Consider the following 20078-nt stretch of genomic DNA (forward strand, 5'->3'; position numbering starts at 1 on the left):
CCAGTTTATTTGGCCCTAGGGTCCTCTGGTGTGTCTTGTAATGTATTCTAAATTGCTCTGCATGCATACTGCACATGGAAGGATAAATTGCTCCTGGTTTATCAATGAGTTGGTGACCTGGTTCAGAGCTTTTGGTGGAAGACAACTAACATTTCTCATTTGTGAATGAATCCACTACAAATAAAAACAATTCTATCAGCATGAAATAACACAATGACAAAAATATTCAGAATTCAGAGAGAAAAACAACTGACCAGAGATGCAAACCAACAATCACGTGAGTAAAATTATCACAACTGATGCAAAATAATTAAGAAGTAAAAGAAAGTGCAAACAAATAGATGCAGACAGACTCAAATGGCCACCAACATGCATGTAATTGATAGTCTCCTTGTGTCTTTTCCCATCCAGAGACATTCGTGAAAAGAATTGGGACATGTTACATGGGGCCACAAATCAACTTTTTGGCTTCTCTGTTGATTTGGAGAGAATTTAAGTCAATCTAGCAACAAAAAATATTTTAAAGTGACTTAAATATTGTATTGTGAACTATTCTGATGTAATTCAAGACTTATTCTTTTCCTAAAACATTGGTATACATTATAAAGTAGAAAAAAAGACTGTTTTCTAACATCAGGATTGATATGGTGAACACTGCTGTTCACAACTGACTGTCACATAAAACATGGTGTTGCAATTTCACATTATTTCAGAGCAATCTTGCAGGTGATGTCAAATGTATTGAAATGACAAAAATGTAGTTGCATTTGATCCTTAGCAGGCTGCCAATTACACATGCAGATTTGTCAGAGGAAGTCCTGTCTGGTATCAAGAACTGAGAGACTAAAGTTTACATTTTACAAAACAGCTCCTTTCTTGTAATAAGCTTTTCTTAGAAATACCCAAATTGAAATACATAGTTTACCATTCACAAACTGAAGTGTGAAGAACCAAGTGTTTACTATCACTCTTCCCTTTTGTCAGTTTTGGGTATCATGAACGCCTGCAGTCTTGCCAGACTCTTTTGTTCTAAACTTTCACAGATAGTAGCCAGTTACTTTATTTCCTATATTTTAGTTACTATATTTATTACTTTATTTATTACTTTATTTTTAGCACTCATAATTCAGAGCTGAGACCAGCTAAACCCATTTCTTTTCTCAACTGTGTGTAAAACTGTTTTTTCAGTAGTTTAAGCAGTTTTTTTCTCTACACACAAATGATTGTTTAGGGGACTGTTTTATATTCACTTGGGGCTTAAAGATGGGACAGTACATCAAGCTGGAGCATGTGTGTGCCATTAATGGTTGAGGTTTATAAAAGAAAACAATGCGTACACAAAACCATATATCTCATAAGTGACTATACATCTTCCTGGATTTACGCATAAAGCACAAAGAGGCTTTTTACAAATCAGTGCCCCCGGGCCTACTGGTTCAGATCTGTTAATTATGAGCTATTATGAGCTTCCCAGACATACACATTCCAGTCTTACTGTGAGTGTTGTCAAAGTAGACCTTGACCTGACACCTAAATAACATTGTGCTTTTTTACCACCTAGCCATGTTTCTCTATAAAACGATTACGATGTGGTTTATTAAATAATTGCAATTTGCGATTTTTATTTATTTTTCGTTTTTATTCCTTCCCTATAAAAATGTAACAATTTATGTGTCGTGCAAATGCTTTACATATGCAAATGTACACATGGCGACAGGCAAAGAAAAAAAAAGAAAAAGAAAGGGGGGGCTAGTGGTTTCACCATACCGTGGTAGCATAGGGGTCTGTAAAAAACTGACATAAACGCCTTTCAATACTCAACATTTCTCTCTCTCTCTCTCTTTCTGACAACCTTGAAATACCATCATAGTGGCATACTTGGTCTTGCATTATTGTGGTCGTTACAAATGGCAAAAACAAACGGCCTAGCGGCTTCTCGTATGGAAAGCAGGCAAGGCACAGCGGGGCTACAGTGACATTTTCCCCACATGCAAAATCATGCAAAAGGTAAATACTGAGGCGGAGGGATACAAACACTATTGCAGAACATGGCCGTCACCTCCGTCATGTCCTCTCTCGCAGACCGGCCCCTTAGGCGACTCTGATCTATGATTGGACGAAAGGTTCGCACGTCAGCCTCTTATTGGATTTCCGATGGGTCAATCACGGGCTAATGTCAATGACGTCGATCGTACACTGGGTACGCTGTGTCGCCTGGGTGGACAGTATAGTTACATCAACATTAAGTGGAATAAAATGTCGCGGAATTATGTAAATAGAGACGTCGCTTCAACGCATTTAATTACTGCTTCTTAATTAACACAGGTCATCTCTGGAGTGGGTGGTGGCAGGCCTAAGTTCGGTGTTTATCAGCAATATTTCAGGGTAAGTGGAGTGATACATTTCCTTCCTGCGTCTTTTTTCCTCTCACGGGTGCAGACCCGCTTTATTATTTGAACATAACAAAGTAATAAGCAATATTCACCCTGTTAATAATACCTACATACGCAGTCTACATTTGAAGAGCTTATATACAAAATCTGATTAAAGTAGTGCGTTCTCCAGCTTGCTCTGCCGAGTTACATGTAGAGTAAAGAAGGTAATGGCTGTCGGTCGGACTCGTAACTAGAAAATTGTGAAAAGGCCTATGTGCGGTAACGTTAGCTCGTCTCTTAAATAGTAAATCATCCTCGGATAAGTTTTCTCAAAATAGTATGCGTTGTTTGTTAAAATCGGGACACACAATCTGACAGCAGCTTTAGCCTCCCACATGTCAGATTAGATCATGAAGGGTACCTGTCTGCCATCAGTGGGCCTGCTCATTCTCCAGACTCCATCTGTCATCATGCTTGTAGGATACAGCTAGGAGCCCTGATCCCACTTTGTTTAAGGAAGATGTCATTTTAAGCTCATATGGACTCCACATCTCACATGGTCATTACTTTAATAACATTAAGGAGGAAACATACTTACTGCACTAATGAGAGCCATTGTTCGAAACTGTTCGTCAAGCTGCATTTCCCCAGCTCTTAAAAGCTCACTTTAAAATTGAGCTTTGGAGAAAAATATTGTACAATGGCCGTCTTTTCCTTCAAGTGTGAAGCGATTTTAAGTAGCGTAGAATTTATACAGAAAAGGCACACCAGTATTAAACATGCTGGGGTCAAGGTGATTTTGACATGTGCATGACCTTATTTACTGTAGGGTTAACTGTATTTTTGAAGAGTAGCTTGAGTTTCAGTCAAATTGGAGCACTGGTAATGTTTTAGCAAGGGGCAATTTGAAATCCGCTGGCCTATGCAGGCATAATTTTCTCTGTCCTCCTTGGGTAGATCCCAAAGCTGCTGGGCTAGAAGTAGGCCAATTTGACAGGGTGATCCACTGCTGTGAGGCGTCCCTGCAGATGGATTCATATCACCATCTGTAGCTGGTGCAGCTGCAGTGATCAACAGCATTGATTTCCCCACCAGTCTGTTTAATTGCAATGTTTAATATGGTTTGTATTGACTGAAAAAATAATGTTTTCAGGGATTCCAAATGTCACATTATTGTTTGGGTGGTAAAAGTTCTTACCGTGAGGACAGTGTATTAGCTGGTTCAAATTCTTGCTGTCATGAAGGGAACTACGATCTTGAGGTGTCGGCATCATTCAGGCTTAGAGAAAATCTTTTTTTTTCCTTTCATGTCAGATAAAGTTATGATATTTGTTATACAAATATTTCCAGTGTATGAATATATATAGTCTTACATTGGTCTTACAATATTTTACAAGATTTTTTGAAGGGGTTAATTTAATAGAAAAACATAAAAGTAATAATTAAAAAAAAGAAACAGAAAAATTGTAACAAGATAATTTTCACATGCAAATAGTGTGTTTTGATGGTATGTTTTTAATAGTATTCAATATATTAAATGCTTTGTGTTTACAGCTGTAGATCTGAAGGACATTTGCTTACAAGTAGTAAAATCTTGCAAGGCCAATGGCTTTAAATATTGATTGGTTTGTTTGATATTTTGCAAAGATATCTTTTTGTAAAATGGGGTGTAGTAATATGCTGAAATTCTTAATAATTGAAGAGTTGATCATCAGAAAATTTTATGGCTTTTTCTCAGTCAGCTATCCAAGCACTTCCTGAATGTAACTCGCCATATGTGAAGATTTGTTATTGTTTCTTTTCTTGTTCACATATGTTAGTAAAGATTTATTATAACCCAATTCTGTCCCTGTCTAGTATATGTACACTGAGACAAAACAGTCTGTCCAAACCCTGATCTGAGAGCTGTGGACAGGAAAATCTCTGTGGAAGTTTAGTTTGAGACACTTGACCATTTATCTCAGGGCTGTGGTACATTTCATAGGCTAGTGCATAATCTGTGAAAGGTCACTGCCACTAATTACACTACTCCAAAACAGACAGATGCCTACCCCAAGCTTCACAGCATTCTCTCTCAAGAGAAGAATATTTAGGACTTGCATAAGGCCAAATGTGACTTAAATTTTATGTTTGTCTTAACAAATATTAAATGAACTTCCTTTCGAGAAAATAGAGAAAGCTAGCCCCACCAAAACTTATTATTTCGCCACTATTTTGCTAGTTTATCTTCCCACATATTAGTCGACTGGTAAACCATGTCCTTTTTGGCTCTTGGGTTTCGTGTTACAGTGTGAGTTTGGTTTGGCTGGACGCAGGGCTCCTTGTTAGCCAAGTGGTGACCTCGTTATCTTGGTGTCCAATCAGTCCTCTGGCCAACTCTTAATTGAGCCATCAGCACCTTAGGGAAGAGGGAGGGGGGTGAACGTGTCAGTTACAGTAATGAGGGGGCAGCCATGCAGAGGGCAGTCAGATTGAAGAGGCCAGGCAGAAACCTTGCAGTGTTGCCCTGTTCCAGTCTATTCATAGCTAATCAAAGATAATATTGTTGGCTGACAGTGGCAAAAGTAATAGAGTCAGTTGGGAAGAGAATTTCTTTTTAAAACGATTTTTCCCTCTAGCAGTGGGATATTTCCTGCTACATGTTGTGTTGTGGTAATTGTTTAGTGTTGCTACCCTACAGTTGCAGTCAGTAAATGATCTATCATGATGCTGAACACTGCTGTCAGCAGGCATATGAGAAGCTCCACCTCAACACAGCTCAAACCTCAGACAGCATATGTGCAGTAGCATCATACGGTTAAAGCTTATTTAATTAATTGCAAGTCTACATGAACAAGTCTTTGATGTGAAATAATGGGCTTCATTGCAGTGAATTTTAACATGACGTCATAGATTGCTTGCTGTGTGAGCAAAGAACTGCTGCATCAATGTCCTATTATATGTGATATCTTGAATAGAAATACAATTTTCTAAAAGCAGATTTTCTCAACTAGGTGTCAATGTATGTCAATAAAATACACGTTTTAAAGACATCAGCAGGCAATAGCAGCTATTATATTGCTTAACAGTCAAATAACCTAAATCCCATAAATTTTATTCTAGTCATTTAGCAGAGGCTTTTATCCAAATTACTATTCATTAGTCATTCTTAAAGTCATTTTTAAATACATGCTTAATATCTGTCAAGCCTCAAAAAGATGGGAATGAGCCTATTTTTTATTCCTTTTTAAATGACTGTAAATTAAAACTCCTAGACTAGCATAAAAAAATACTTTGAAACACTGGGCATTGTAATGTTGGCTTTAGGAGAGTGTGATGTATATTTAACACTTTTATCATTCACGGGTATAGTTTAACCTGACATTTAATTGCAACACTATTATTGCCCCAGTATACATTTACGAGAGGGGAACTGAATTATTGATGGAAGTATGTCTGATGTTGTGATGCTGTGAACTGTGTGAGAAAACATTTGAGATAGTTTGTCTCTTCTGTCTTTCCCCATGTTAGATCATTGGACTGCAAGAAGCCTATCTTTAATTACTCAAATGGCGAGTAATTGAATATAATGGTGGTTCTGTCTGATTGTATTGTGCCTATAAAATCAGCATTTTATGTGTAATTGTCAGGAAATCATTTCACTGACAGAGTTTACAAGTAGTCTTAAGAACATGTTTCTGGCACATTTGGGCAGCTGACACAAAATGACAGATTTGATTTTTGCACAATTTCAGTTAGAGAAATGCTAACATACATCAACCAAATTTGGGAAAGTTTGGTCTGACTTAAGACCCACTATGCTCTCTTTACGTACATAAATAAGTATGCCCGATCAAGCGTCACTGCCCTCATACTTTCATAGGTGTTAGACAATATATCCAGCAATGCAGAGGTTAGAGTTAATCTCAGAGCTTTAACGTCAGTTTAAGAAAATAGCAAACATGGTGATGGTGGAGAAGATCATGATAAGGTACATTCTCAGAAAGACCAATAAATAAAGGCAACTCATTGACGGTGGTGGTCTGTGTGGCCATTAAATATGTTGCGACTTCTCCAATCTCCAATTTTAGTGAAGAGCTTAAATGGACCTTAAAATAGTCATTTTTTTGAGCATCATGTAAACACATTTACAGAATCAACTGAATTCATTAAAACAACGCCATTGTGGAAAACAAAATTATAAATGCAGTAGTCCCAATACATAGCCATATCTTCATCTCTCTTGTTTAATAAAAACCAAATCTCCAGAACATATAAACTTTCTTCACTGATCGATGTGATAAAGAGAAGCAACAAAATTCTTGTGATTTTGAAAAGTGACGCATTATTTACTCAAAAAAGTTTAAAAAATGTTCTAATGATTATTGGACTTACTTTCAGCTCTAGATGCAGTTTTTGACATCTCAGTAGTAAGATATTACCGACTGTAGCTTTTCTTTTATAGCAGTCCTAGCCAGTTGCAGCATCCTAACTCAAAGAGTGAACTTAGCTCTGAAATAAGTTTTATAAACATGTTTACCTACTGAAGTACCTCTCATAGAGGCTTTGAAAATGACAGGAACACCAGTTAGTAGACAAAAACAGATGGAATGAATCCATTTTCCATTGTGCACGGCTGCTGGAGGTTTACTCAGTCCAGCTGTGAAGGGCTTACTCTTGTGGCCCGGCCAGAAATAATAAACTATGTTTTTTCTTAGCAAGTCATGCTTTTCATAAATGAAGGTCCACTGCAGCCTGTCAATTAACCCAATACCATCACTTCTTTTTATAATAGTCTTCAGTGTTGTCCCTGAGAGCACTAAGTGGCATGTATGGTACAAATATACTGAGGGTAACCATGCTTCTTATGAGTCCTGGAGTGGGTTGGAGCTGAAAACTGGTTCTGCTGTCACTGAAAAAATATATGTGATAGTGAAATTACACTGTATGGCTGACACCTGATCCGCTCAGTGAAACTAGTATTGCAGATCCAATGATGACATGCATCTGTAGAGAAAATTGATTAGCTTGGAAGCAGAAAAGTCAGAAGTAAACCAGCTGCGGCTTGCACAGGTGATAGTAATAAGGCAAACTTGGCTGAATAAAATAAAACAAAAAGAACTAAAAAACATTCAGAACTTTTAGAAGATCAATATGTCTGGTATTAATTCATGTGTGCAGCCTCAAATCCGTCCAAGGCACCATTAGAGGTGAACTTAATATGCTTGATTTTTTTTTTCTTCTTTTTCTGATTAATTCTCAAGCTGGACCTGTGCTGAAATGTGGGCTGTGGAGGCCACATGTGCACTCCAGTGGAGCTTTCATTTTTTCCGTCTGGCCTAACAACAGTCCCACAGGAAAGCAGGGACACGCAGGTTTAAGAGTGGAGGGAAAACTTCACAAAAATGCCACAGTGCTGCTGAACTCACGTGGTGAATGGATTGTAGGTGACTTACTAAGAAAATGTTGGTTGGATAAAAACTGGTATCAGTTTTAAATAAAATAGTTTTGCTGTCAGTTTTCGAGGCGTACTAAAGTGCTTTAATGCTTCGTCCGTTGCATATCCAGATCAATACTAGAATCCCTTTTTTATTCACGATAATTAAAAAATAACAAATTATAATTCAATGGTGTTCACTTTATGCCAGCATGAATTATTGTAAGACATTCTCATTTAATGTTACCAGGACAAAGAAGTCAGTTTCTGTAGATGTCCATGCAAAAATGACTGATTGCTTGTGTTAATTTGTGGTTTCATGCTATATTTAATAGACATAATGTCCCTTTTTAAATTGTAGTTTTATTTAGAGCAAATACTTACTTACTTACTTACAAATAGGGTGTGCTTTATGGTGGGACTATGTTGTGATTGACAAGCTCCAGTCCAATGTGAGTTTCTACTATTCTAATTTCGATTTACCTCTCTGCTATTGTGAAATGCAGAGGTCAAGATGACCAGTACAGCTGTATTGGTCAAGTAACATCTCTGCAAGCAAGATGCAGAAAATAATCCAACATCTTTTTACAGTCTGTTGCTGGAATAACTTAAAATGGTTGCCATGAAGTGATCAAGCAGGTAGCGAACACTTTCACACATCACATTCTGCGCTGGTCCGATTACATGAGTCGTGTTTCATATAATGTGCACAACGACGAGACGTCACTGCAGTTCAGTAGCATTGAATCTGCACACATACTCTTGGCCTGGAAGTTTTACACTGAATTTTACACACAAAACATAAAACATTGCAGATGCTCCTTTTTGGGACTGCATTTTAATCAGTTGGATTTAATGTGCATAGTCTGGCATCATTAAGTGCTTCATTTGGAGATGTTTTAGAGTTTGAGTGCCTTGTAACCTGTTAAAGTGTTTGAGTTATTTAATGGTGAGCATCAAATTACAAACCTGCCACTGAATTTTCCATTACAGACAAGTCACTGTAATAATTGTGCATTCTGGAAATTATTATTCTTTGAGGAAAAAAATCTAAATCAGCTTAAAAAAAATCCCAGTTAGTGCGTCTCTAAACAGTCTTTTTTTTAATTAGTCCTCAACGAGTCTACTGCCAGATATCTTAAATGTACAACAAGTTTATCAAATGATCGGAAACGGTAGGTCTAAATGGAACACTAACAAAGTATGGAATAAAGTGGCAGTCATTTCGTTCTAGGTTAATCCACTTGTCATCTCTGTAAAGCCCTGTGGTTGATTTAGTTGCAGTAGTTGTTTTTAGTATGAAGTGTTGCTTTAGTTTCAGAGTATGGTTAGTTTCTGTATTAGTTTCTGTAGTTGCTGTTTGGTTGCAGCGTTGCTATAGTTTTAAGTTTTTCTTATTTGCTTATGTTGCTATAGTTGTAGTTGCTCCTGTTGCAATATTAGATGTGCTTAGATGGTATATGCACTGGCATATTTAATCTCTTCCTCCTTTTATTCCCGCACCATTAGGATTTTCAATATACCTTGTGACATAACAATAGTCATTAAGTACATAATTACTCAATAATGAATTATTAAGTACTTCATGATTATCTGAATGTGGCTTATAATTAACTATAATTAGGTTATTAATTGTTAACTAAAAAAAGGAAAACAAAATATAGAACAGTTGTTCTGTCAGCAACAAAAGTGGAGATTGCAAAGACAATGTGCAGCAATTCTCAAATGTGAAGAGATTTTTAGTCGAATGATAAACCAAAAGTTAAAACAGTTCCACTCAGCAGTAGCGAGCATTTGATTTAATAAAGTCAACCACTAAATGCAAAGCATTAGCCTTGCTCCTGACTGAGTATAATGAAATGTTGATAGTGGAATAGCCCTAGCATCTTCAGAAGGCCTGTTTAGATATGTCTGTCAAGCTGGGGCAGATGCACCTTTGTTGCACATCAGTGCAGCATAGAAGTGCAGAAGCAGAATGGGGTCTAAGTTGATCCGGCTGTCATGTGACTCAGTGCCCGAAAGTGAAGTAGTAACAGTAGCAAAACTGGCTGTATGTGTAAGTGACTAACCAACGATGCTGATGTCCCTGAGCTGTTCTCACAATACCAGCTTCATACCAGCTAAAACCAATGCAGGACTGATCCATCTGTGCTGTTATTATTCAGGGTTAGTGAGGATATCATTTTTATCATAGTTTAGGTACAACAAATACATGAAAGGGTCTTAAGTTATGATAACAACAAAATTAGAAAGTCTTATTCAAAATTCCAGATCAATCCAGCTGCCTGTTTTTGCACCATTCTCCATGAGCTGTTTTTCTCTCCTTTCTTTGGGCCATCTTGAGCATAATAAGGACCATCGACACATCTGTTGTGTAGATGATCTTTCAGTGTCCTGACACTAAGCTCTGATAAATACAATGATTAATGTTACTCATGCAGATCTGAAACTTCTGCATGTCTGAGCCTTTAATGGTCTTACTTAGATAATTGAATATAATTTTGAGTATTGCAGGATTAGACAGGCCTGTTTATGCTGACTTATGTATGTAATAGGTATGTCCGTTTTATACGTTGTTGCTGCCATTCATACTTGCGTCTTTTCATTGCCATGGTTATGAAGTCATTTCGTCCACTAGTAGGCAGTACTGACTTCAGAGTTCACTGCAACTGCCTGACACAAAGCCTTTCTTCAAAAGTGCCCACCATCTCTACAGATGTTGTCCTCGTTGTTGTCTTCTTCTTCCTTCTCATGTTCTTCTTCTTCTTCTTCCCTGGTTTCCTTTTGCTGGTCGCATGTCAGCTGTACTACTCATCACTGACCCTGTGGTTTCCGGTGGAATTGGTCCGTTTGCAGCGTCAAGCGACAGATCTGCAAGGCCCCTGAAAACACACCAATTAGGTGAATGACGCATCTCTTACTAGGGATGTTTTTATTGTTGCTTAAAACAGCTGACTGTGTATAGTATAGTTTTCGTGTTAGTTTGCATACTGAGTTGGAAAGCAACTTCAGTTCACAAGTGCTCACTTGATTAGCACTCAAAGATGCATTTGAATATCGGGTATAAACTAACACACCTCTGTCCACTTAGGATATGATCACCCCAGACTCATGATAATAGCAGGTGTAAACATTATTATTGAGTATTGCATTTACGCAGTATTTACAGATGACATTAAAATGGGTCTCCACAATCACATCAAGTGAGTATTTCAGATCCATTTTCAAGCTCTCCATGCAGTTAAAAATGTAGCCTACATACATCATAGTCAGCTAGTGGTGATTCAGATGTTAACATGTTTCAAACCTGCTTACAATATGTTTTGGTGTGATAAGTAAAGAACCAAAATACAAAAATTGATAGATTTGTCATGGTGGGATGCTCTTTGCAAGAAATGTAAAGAAGGTTGCTGTATGGTGTAGGTTGCTGTTATGTTATCTTGCTGCAAAGGTTTAGACAATTGATGCACTGGTTGCTCTTCACTTTTCATGGACACCACATTGGCTATAATAAAATTTTAGCAGAACTTGTGTTGTTTAAGCAGGGATGGTTGCTGGGAAGGTGATTGTGGACAATTTCTTTGAACAGCCTCTGATTGTCTTTGTGTGTATAGCCAAAGATTCAGGTAAACAGTTGATTACTGCCCCCTGCTCTCACAATCAAGCAAACCTGTTGTTATTGTTCTCAGATTATTTTGACTGCACATTAGTGTCATGTTGACAAATTATTTTAATTTCCTCACACAGATATAATTAATGTTTTCTAAATGTATGATCCCCTACAAACACAAAGTTTTTGTCTATTTCTGTCATTCAGGAAAGGAGTGACATCCTCTTTGCCACAGCAGCTGCAGGGCAATTTATCACACAAATCCCTGTTAAATAAACGATGAACTGAGGACCTCTTCCACGACTCAACCTCACACATCTCTGCAACACCTGCTCTTCACTGCTGGTGCTCCTAAAATAAAAGAGTCATCTGCGTTGCCTCACCACACCTGGACAGAGAAATGTGTGTGCGCCTGTGTCTTCGGATGCCTGACTCTGTCTGAGTGTTTTTGGACTGCATTTCCACTGTCATCTTCATAGAGGCACATTTCCTCTTGACTGACTTCAACATTTGTCTTCACAACTGCAAAGCATCATGGGTAGGAAAAAGATTCAGATCCAAAGGATCACAGATGAAAGGAACAAGCAGGTGAGTCACTATTATGCAACATACTGTTTTATTTTAATCCTGAGATTTTTATTCCTTTGGTTTATCTGTCAATGAGTCATTATAAGCAAAATTTAAAAATTGGCATTGGTTGGTGACACATAATTTTCATCATGAAAATACATGCGTTAACTGACTATGATTTAAAAAAAAAAAAAATTGGAAACTCACAAAATGTTCTCACATGGACTGCTGCTCAGAAATGTTTTTCATACTGATTCTGTAGGGGTGGGATGTATGAATGTAAATGTATACATCACTGTGGTATTCTTGCAGAGTTTATCCTGCCAGCTACCTATAGCCATATATAATGAGATTATGTGTCAATGCAGCAGCAGCTATTTAGAAGAATTCACAGACAGTGTGTGTGTGTTTATAAGAGCTCCTTTATATTTATTCTGTTGGCTCATATGTAGCTTGGTATTAATGTCAATGTTGTAAAGAGTGCAGCCTTAAATACCATCAATGCAACTACATTAGCACCATGGTGACCAGGGACCTGCATGTAAGGTTAATCAGTAAACTTGCAAAATAACTCAGTTAAATCTACTTCGCTCCTATTCATTTGCAAAAATAAAGCATAATTCTGGTTAAATTTAGATTTAACTGCAGATTTAGTTTTAGAAATATAAAAATGTTTAGTTACATATCTAAGGCTAGCTTTTTGCTGCAGTTACTCTATTGTGCCACTGCAAGCTGAGGCTGCCTTAAGCTTGAGGTTGCATGTTGCACAGGATTTTAAGAGGATTAATGAGTGATTTATAGGTAAACAAAAAAAAGAGAGAGACAATGCTAGTGGTAGAAAAGTGTTAGAAAAAAATATGTTCCAATAATAATGACACACACCCTGTTTAAATTATCATGAAAATGTTTGGTTAGTTGTCCTTATATTTGCACTATTGTCCCATTTAAATATCCTTTTTTTATGCTGTGAAAGGTCTTCGGGACTCTAAACCAGGGGTGTCCAGCTCCGGTCCTCGAGGGCCATAATTCTGCAGGTTTTCGATGTGTCCCTGCTCCAAAACCACCTGACTCAAATTAATGAGGCATGGTGCAAAACTTAATAGGCTGTTGGATCTACTTAATTCGAGTCAGGTGTGTTGAAGCAGGACACATTGAAAACCTGCAGGATAGCGGCCCTCAAGGACCGATTTTGGACACTCCTGCTCTAAATCATGCTGCTCCATTAAATTTGCCTTTTCAGCTCCATCAGTTATTTTTCTTTTCTCCTCACAAGTGGTCATTGCATTAAGCTACCACTCCACTTCACAGCAACGATGGTGCTGGAAGAGAGACGAGTCCGAGTTCTGCCAAAGTGCTTTGTAGCACAGCTGAAAAGTTCAATTATGTTTTCATCACAGCACTGCATGTTTTGTCTCGTGTTCTCAGTCTTTCGTGTATTTTTTCTTCCTCTTTTGGCATTCTTAAACATTTTCCATGACCGACTTTCTCTTAGGCATTTTGCAGACGGTCCTTATTGGTCAAACACTGCATTGATGTTTCTGTTCAACCAACCAGGATCTCTAGTCAGAGGCTTGTTTTCTTAAAAAGATGTCTTTAATTTTTTCCTCTTTTCAGCTGTTTTTGTGAATCTCACAACATAAGAGTTTTGATTTCAGTTCCATCTCTTCACAATTTTAATCTAAACTCACAATCAGATCTGCAGAGTAAACTTTGTGGAAATCCCAATGAAAATTATAATTATTTGTGATCACTAGTGAGTCACATTGGTAAGACATCAGGTATTTAAAATATGTGCAGTATAACTTAGTAAATTCTGTTTCTGTAACAAAAAAAGATTAAAAACTCTGATCTCTGCAAAATGTTTTACTTCTTTTTTTCTTTAATATGTTGCACATTCAGTACTGCGTGGAAGTACTGAGCCACCCATTTATTTCTATGTATTTTGCTTCCCAGAAGCAAGACTTTGTTGTTTATAAAGTTACTTTGATTAATAATTCTCCAGGCTCTTTGAAGGTCTTTCAGTTATGCTTTAGGACATTGGCTGCTGTTTCTCATCAGTCTTGTTCTTTTACCCAACCATATTCAGACTACTGTGTTTTCTTTGTTGTTGTTGTCATGCATTTTTTTCTTAATTGCTACATCTAACTTCTGTTTTCCTGGAAATATGTCTTGGTTGATAAAATCTTCAGCAATGACATTTTAATTCCCGTTGAATTCACCATTCACACCACCAGATTTGGTTCATGGGAAAATAGTGAATAAGATAGCATTGATGATAGCCTTTATTCAAAATATGTATTTATGTAATGTTCGTAGTATAATACTAATTTACATTGACAAAGGACTACATAAAAAATCATGCATGGATGCTTGTGCTGAAAACTGTCTCCATTGTGTTTTATTAATGGCTCTTTGTTAATTTTGTTAACTGCTGTTGCAGAAAGAAAAATACAGTTTTTGTTGTTATCTAATATGTTTTGTTGTTATGGGTCTCTTTATATTTTCTACAACACAAGGCAGGGGAATTATTATTAGGCAGACATCAGTTCTTTCTGATCCTATAATGTATTTTTAAGTTGAATGGGTAGACCTTTGTGTGTGACGAGAGAACTGGTATAATTGCTGCAATCACTAAACATGAAGGATTGAAAATTGATCAAAATAAATTTTCCTCATCTCTAAATGTCAAGCTTTTCAAATTAGCCCAACAAAACTCATATAGTTTTTTATGTATTGACTCTAATCTGTTGCCCCTTATTGAGCCGTTTCCTCTGTTTTCTCTCAGGTGACATTTACAAAGCGAAAGTTTGGCTTGATGAAGAAAGCCTACGAGCTGAGTGTGTTGTGTGACTGCGAGATTGCCCTGATCATCTTCAACCATGCGAACAAACTGTTCCAGTATGCCAGCACTGACATGGACAAGGTCTTGCTCAAATACACAGAGTATAATGAGCCACATGAGAGCCGGACCAACGCAGATATTATTGAGGTAAAAGCATCACATCAAGTAAGAAGGCCATGACCTCTCGATTTTGAGGGAATTTGGAAGCATTTGACCCTTTTCTGGCAAATGAATCCTCAAATTTTTTGTGAAACAAAAAGGTTAACGTCTGTCAATATATGATCCCTTTGTGAGTAGAGGTGTAATTTTCTTATACTAGTAGTCGATTAAAATACTGAATTTCCTTTTTCATAACAAAGTGATCATAATAGAAAAATGACCTTTTACCACAAGTGCTTTTTTTTCATCTTTTATTGCTGGAAACTAGAAAACAGAAAAAATGAAATAATAACCTCATTAGTTGTGTTGTGATTTTCGTTCCCATGCAGGAAATATATACAGTGGTGTCTAAACCGTCACTAATTATTGACTTCTTCCTCTCAATTTCTTTATTTACATTCATAGACTTTGAGAAAGAAAGGTTTTAATGGCTGTGATAGTCCAGAGCCGGATGGCGAAGACTCAATTGACCAAAGTCCTCTGAATGACGACAAGTTTCGAAAGACCACAGAGGACCTAGATGTTCTCTTCAAACGCTACGGAGTAAGTAGGCTACCTTAAACTATATATTGAGTTATCTTTTATCAGACTCTGTTTTGCTTCCCTCTCGACTTGCTGGTCAAACATTTGCCTGTTATTGTTCTGTTTTGCCTTGAGTACCCGCAGGAAATGGCTACTGGTGTGAAGTTCCTCTTACTTTTTTCACTATGACCTTTTTAAACACCAGATATTTTTCATCACCATGAGAGTTTGTCAGCTTTTGCATCTGACTTTAGTTGTAGAAAACCTAAAACAGTATCTGCTGCCTTCTGATTATTTACAGCAATGAACTGATAATGTTGACAGATCAGTGTGTTTCATTGTAGCCTCCATAACCATAGTTTTTTCACTCAGACTACACAGTTTGTTGACTCTTTTACTCTTTACTCTGACACGTGCACATTTTTGTCACGGTCAGGGATTTTGTCACTGTCTGGAATCAAGGTAACAGATACTCAGAATGGGGCCACCAGAGCAGAAAATTTTCTCCCTATAAAACACATCTAATCTGAAAAAATTCACGGTGGCTCAAGCAAACATTGTATTTAGTGATTTTAACACCATGTGACTTTTGGATCTGACAAGTTCTTAACTTAGCTTCACTGTAAGGATTCCTCTGTTATTCTCCAGAATGAGAGCACTGTGACTTCTGTCTGCTACAGATAGGAGACTAGGTACTTGTCAATATCTATGACTCTTCCTTGGTTGAATGGGGCCTTCAAATTCACATCCTTCTTAGATACTGATAAAAAATAAAAAGGCTATTTTCTTGCATTCTGATACAGAAACAACACTTTTTGAAGCATCAATCAGTCTAAATACAAAAAAGGTGCTGCTGTAAACTTCTGATTAGCAAAAGTACCTGTTTTTGGTTTTAATTGTTTTAAAGTAGTGCAAGAAGTTGTGTTTTGCAGACTAAGAATATTTTTCTTTTATAATTTTGCAGCAGTCGGCGGCTCCGCCCCAAACGTTTACCATGCCAGTCACAGTCCAGGCGTCCAATCAGAGCACATTGCAATTCAGTAATCCTGGCAATGCACTGGTAACTACCTCCTTTGTCACATCATCATCGCTCACGGATACCCACCTCCTGTCGCCACAGCAACCAGCTCTTCAGAGAAATACAGTGTCTCCTGGGTTGCCACAGCGACCAGCCAGTGCAGGTGAGCTAGTGACAAGACTTAAGTAATCTGCAGACTGATAGAAACCTGCAGAAACAAATAAGTGACCTTCACTGCAAGAAGCTTTTAGATAAACATTTCTTTATTAAAATCTTTACACTTACCTCTTCAAAGTCACAATTATGTTTGCATCCATCGTTATCAGTTCTTACACGCTGCTGTTACATGATCAAACACTACGGTAGATACTGTCTATTTTTGGCTTCATATGATTCTACATAATAAGCTTCTTATGTCTTCAAGGAGTCATGCATGTCAGCCTCTTCTGGACTAATTTCTTCTTTATTATATTTTTCTTTTTTACTACATATGATAATCATAAAAGATGTGAGCTTAATATTTCTGAATTATAGTATACTATATAGTATAGTATTTACAGTTTTCAACTATAGTATACCAACGGTTTCAAAAGTTTGGACTCAGGGAGCCCGGGATTAATTCATAATGCATCTAAGGAGCCAGTCCTGTTAGCTTGTAGAGTGAGGAAACCTCTAAGTCCTGGTACTCAGTTTATTTCAGGTCAGTGTGAGAGTCTCTTGAGCTTTGCTGTAATTTTTGTTAGCAAGTTTCTCGTCCTCTGTTGTGTGTGTGTTTTGGAGAGACAGACACACATAGACAGAGCAGAAGAGAGAAGAATGAAGTTAAGATAACTTCATGCTGGAAACAAGTCATTCCGTTATTGATATAACAATGAAAGCTTCTGAATACAGTTAAATCCACACAAATGCATTGATTGCAGCGGTAGTTTAGTTTTCAAAGCTAGCGCATAGATGTTATAAAGTTTGCTCCAGATGCTGTGGATTTTTGATGTGCTGTGACTTTTTCTTCCTGCTGAGCAACTCAAACAGAACATTTTGTGTTCTGCGATATGCAAATCATACAGTTTTTTTTTTTTTTACTTTTACCTAAACAGACATTTTAGCAGTGCTGTAGGTGGCTAACTAAATCTTTAATTTTGGATTAATAAAGTTTAATTAATATAGTTTAGTTTATAGTTTTTAATAAATGCTTGTAGAGGAGTGATATCTGACATTTCCTTTTATTTGAAAATTCATGTCAATAGGTGCTCTTCTTGGAGGTGATCTGAATAACTCAAATGGAGGATGTCCAAGTCCAGTCCGTGAGTAGTTTCTCAGATTTATCCTTTTGCTTATGTCTTTTTTTATCACTGCTAATTTGATCTGTGATGATCAGTACTGAGGTTTCGTCCTCTGCGCTGTCTGTGATTATACCTCTTTTTGATGACAATAATTACATCAGTGCAAATGCATGGGAGTACTTCAGTCAGCAGTTAACATTATTATTTATTATATATTATATTTAACCTTTATTTACACAGTATATCAGCATTTTAAAATGACTGTAATATTGATTTTCCTTTATTTTATATGTTTGCAATGGAAAATGTTTTTATACTCAACTTTATCTGATTTAAATTATATTTTTTTATTAATAATGTTGATATAATAATGAAGACATTGCACTACAATAAAATTGCCTTCACATTGTGCTAATTATCCTCAATCCTCCATAGAGTATTCACAAACATTTTTATTCAACCAACGCTGACGCATTCCTTCTGAAAACAGAATAATATTTTGATGGGAAACCTTTGGAGGATTATGTAACACACCATCTATACCCCACAGTCTGCATTCACCTGTTTGATTTTCTTATTGATTTCTGTCCATTTGCACCTCCATCTCCCTGCAGCTAATGGATACACCAGTGCCAGAGCCTCCCCAGGTCTCCTCACTGTTTCTAACGGCAACAGTCTGGGGAAAGTAGTTCCAGCCAAGTCTCCACCTCCACCTCCCAGCCCCCAGATGGTCAACAGCCGCAAGCCAGACCTCCGAGTTATCACCTCACAGGGGGGAAAGAGTCTCATGCAGATGGTGAGTTAAACTGAAACGAACTCAGGTTGTCTGGATCCATGTAGTTAAAATTTAGATCCTATTAAGTAGATTTATATAGAAAATTGTTCTCACCATTATTCAAAAGTCCAGTTACTTGAGATGGTAAAATTAAGTAGAGACTCAAATGAAAGCAATAGAATTCACTTATTGCTTTTCACTTTCTCCCAGAAACATGTTACGTCTCTGTCAAGCGAGTGGAATGAAAAATGACACAAATACACTGGGAATTTATATTGCAGTATTGAATGAAATTCAAAAATTGCGCTGAAGAAAAACAGTATGTTAGAGAGCTGTTTGCCATCATTTTTGTGCTCTTAGTAGAGACCAACCAAAAACAAAAAATCTTTGCTCAACTCTTGAGGTCCAGCATCTCATTATTTACTCTGGCAGAATTAGTAAAGACTTTCAATCAGCCAACTGGATCTCCTTAAACTAAATATGCACCAATATATTCTTTTTGATAGTATGTGATATCCAAAAACGGATATGGAGTAGCATCAATTTACTTCCCTTAATGGCACCTCATTAAGCAGTTGTTCTGGAGCTTCCACTCACATCACCCACTACCTCTTCATACATTTTTAGTTGGCTTGAAACTGTGTAATTTTATAATAACAATTGATTAAAGGAGTATGCCTAATGTGAAAGGAGATGCTCATCACAACAGACTTAATCCCCCATGTCACTGATTTTATTCATGGACATACTGGAAACACAAGAGGCCATATGTAACCAGGCTGGAAATGATAAGTTATACAGGTAACACCACCTCTTTATCTGCAAGGTTAAATTCAGACAAAATACACCGTGTCCTAAGCATTTAGATAACCTTTTAATTACAAAAGTTAATTGATGCCTTACAACCAACAATTCATCATTTTCAGTAGCCACAGTGTTTAAGTAGAAGACATATTTATGTTGTGTTTACAACCTGTTTCACTGTCTCTAGCTGGAGGTATCACAAGGAAAGGTTTTCCTTTTAGTATTGGCTGATAGTATGAAAGTTTAAATTAATTATGTAATCTGGAAAATAAATTAAACTTCTCAAGAAGATTGTACAATGTGATTGTAAGCTGTATTAATGATAACTTTAACCAGAGACAGTGATGGCAACCTGTTTTCTTATCAGCAAGTACATAACTGTTTTATTGTAAACTATACTTGACAGATCAGTAACATGGATAGCTTTAGCTTTGTAGCTTTCTCTTTTTCTATGTTTATAATTAATTACGCCGGAGTTGTAACTCTCTTTGTTACCACCCTTTGCAGACAGAGGATGAGCTGGAATTGGTAAATGAGGTGATTTTTTCCACGTCAGTCACTCGCATGAGTTAATGGCACTCGACTGTCCACACATTATTAGCATGGATGCGGTTCTCTGAAAAAGTTTCTTATATTTTTGGTCTTCCTCCACTGACATTTCTTAGGATGGTCTTCAGTTTGTGCTTCCCACCTGACTGCATGTGGTT

The 20078-nt window shown here is 37.1% G+C and overlaps 1 protein-coding gene across 6 annotated transcripts in view; it reads left to right on the top strand.

Moving 5' to 3' along the window:
• Window positions 1–2200: 2200 nt before the first annotated feature.
• LOC121656579 (myocyte-specific enhancer factor 2D homolog) overlaps window positions 2201–20078 on the top strand; it is a 30691-nt gene continuing 12813 nt past the window's right edge. For 3 of the 6 annotated variants that reach the window (XM_042011639.1, XM_042011642.1, XM_042011643.1), the window contains exons 1-8: window positions 2201–2385; window positions 11609–11989; window positions 14757–14960; window positions 15378–15515; window positions 16459–16675; window positions 17757–17813; window positions 18407–18588; window positions 19879–19908. In XM_042011639.1, coding sequence (XP_041867573.1) covers window positions 11936–11989; window positions 14757–14960; window positions 15378–15515; window positions 16459–16675; window positions 17757–17813; window positions 18407–18588; window positions 19879–19908 — 882 coding nt within the window. In that variant the 5' untranslated portion in view covers window positions 2201–2385; window positions 11609–11935. The remainder of the gene's footprint in view (window positions 2386–11608; window positions 11990–14756; window positions 14961–15377; window positions 15516–16458; window positions 16676–17756; window positions 17814–18406; window positions 18589–19878; window positions 19909–20078) is intronic. The other 3 variants (XM_042011641.1, XM_042011644.1, XM_042011640.1) reach the window with 2 other exon arrangements.

Source organism: Melanotaenia boesemani, chromosome 17, assembly GCF_017639745.1.
Source record: "Melanotaenia boesemani isolate fMelBoe1 chromosome 17, fMelBoe1.pri, whole genome shotgun sequence".
In the NCBI taxonomy this organism is placed as follows: domain Eukaryota; kingdom Metazoa; phylum Chordata; class Actinopteri; order Atheriniformes; family Melanotaeniidae; genus Melanotaenia; species Melanotaenia boesemani.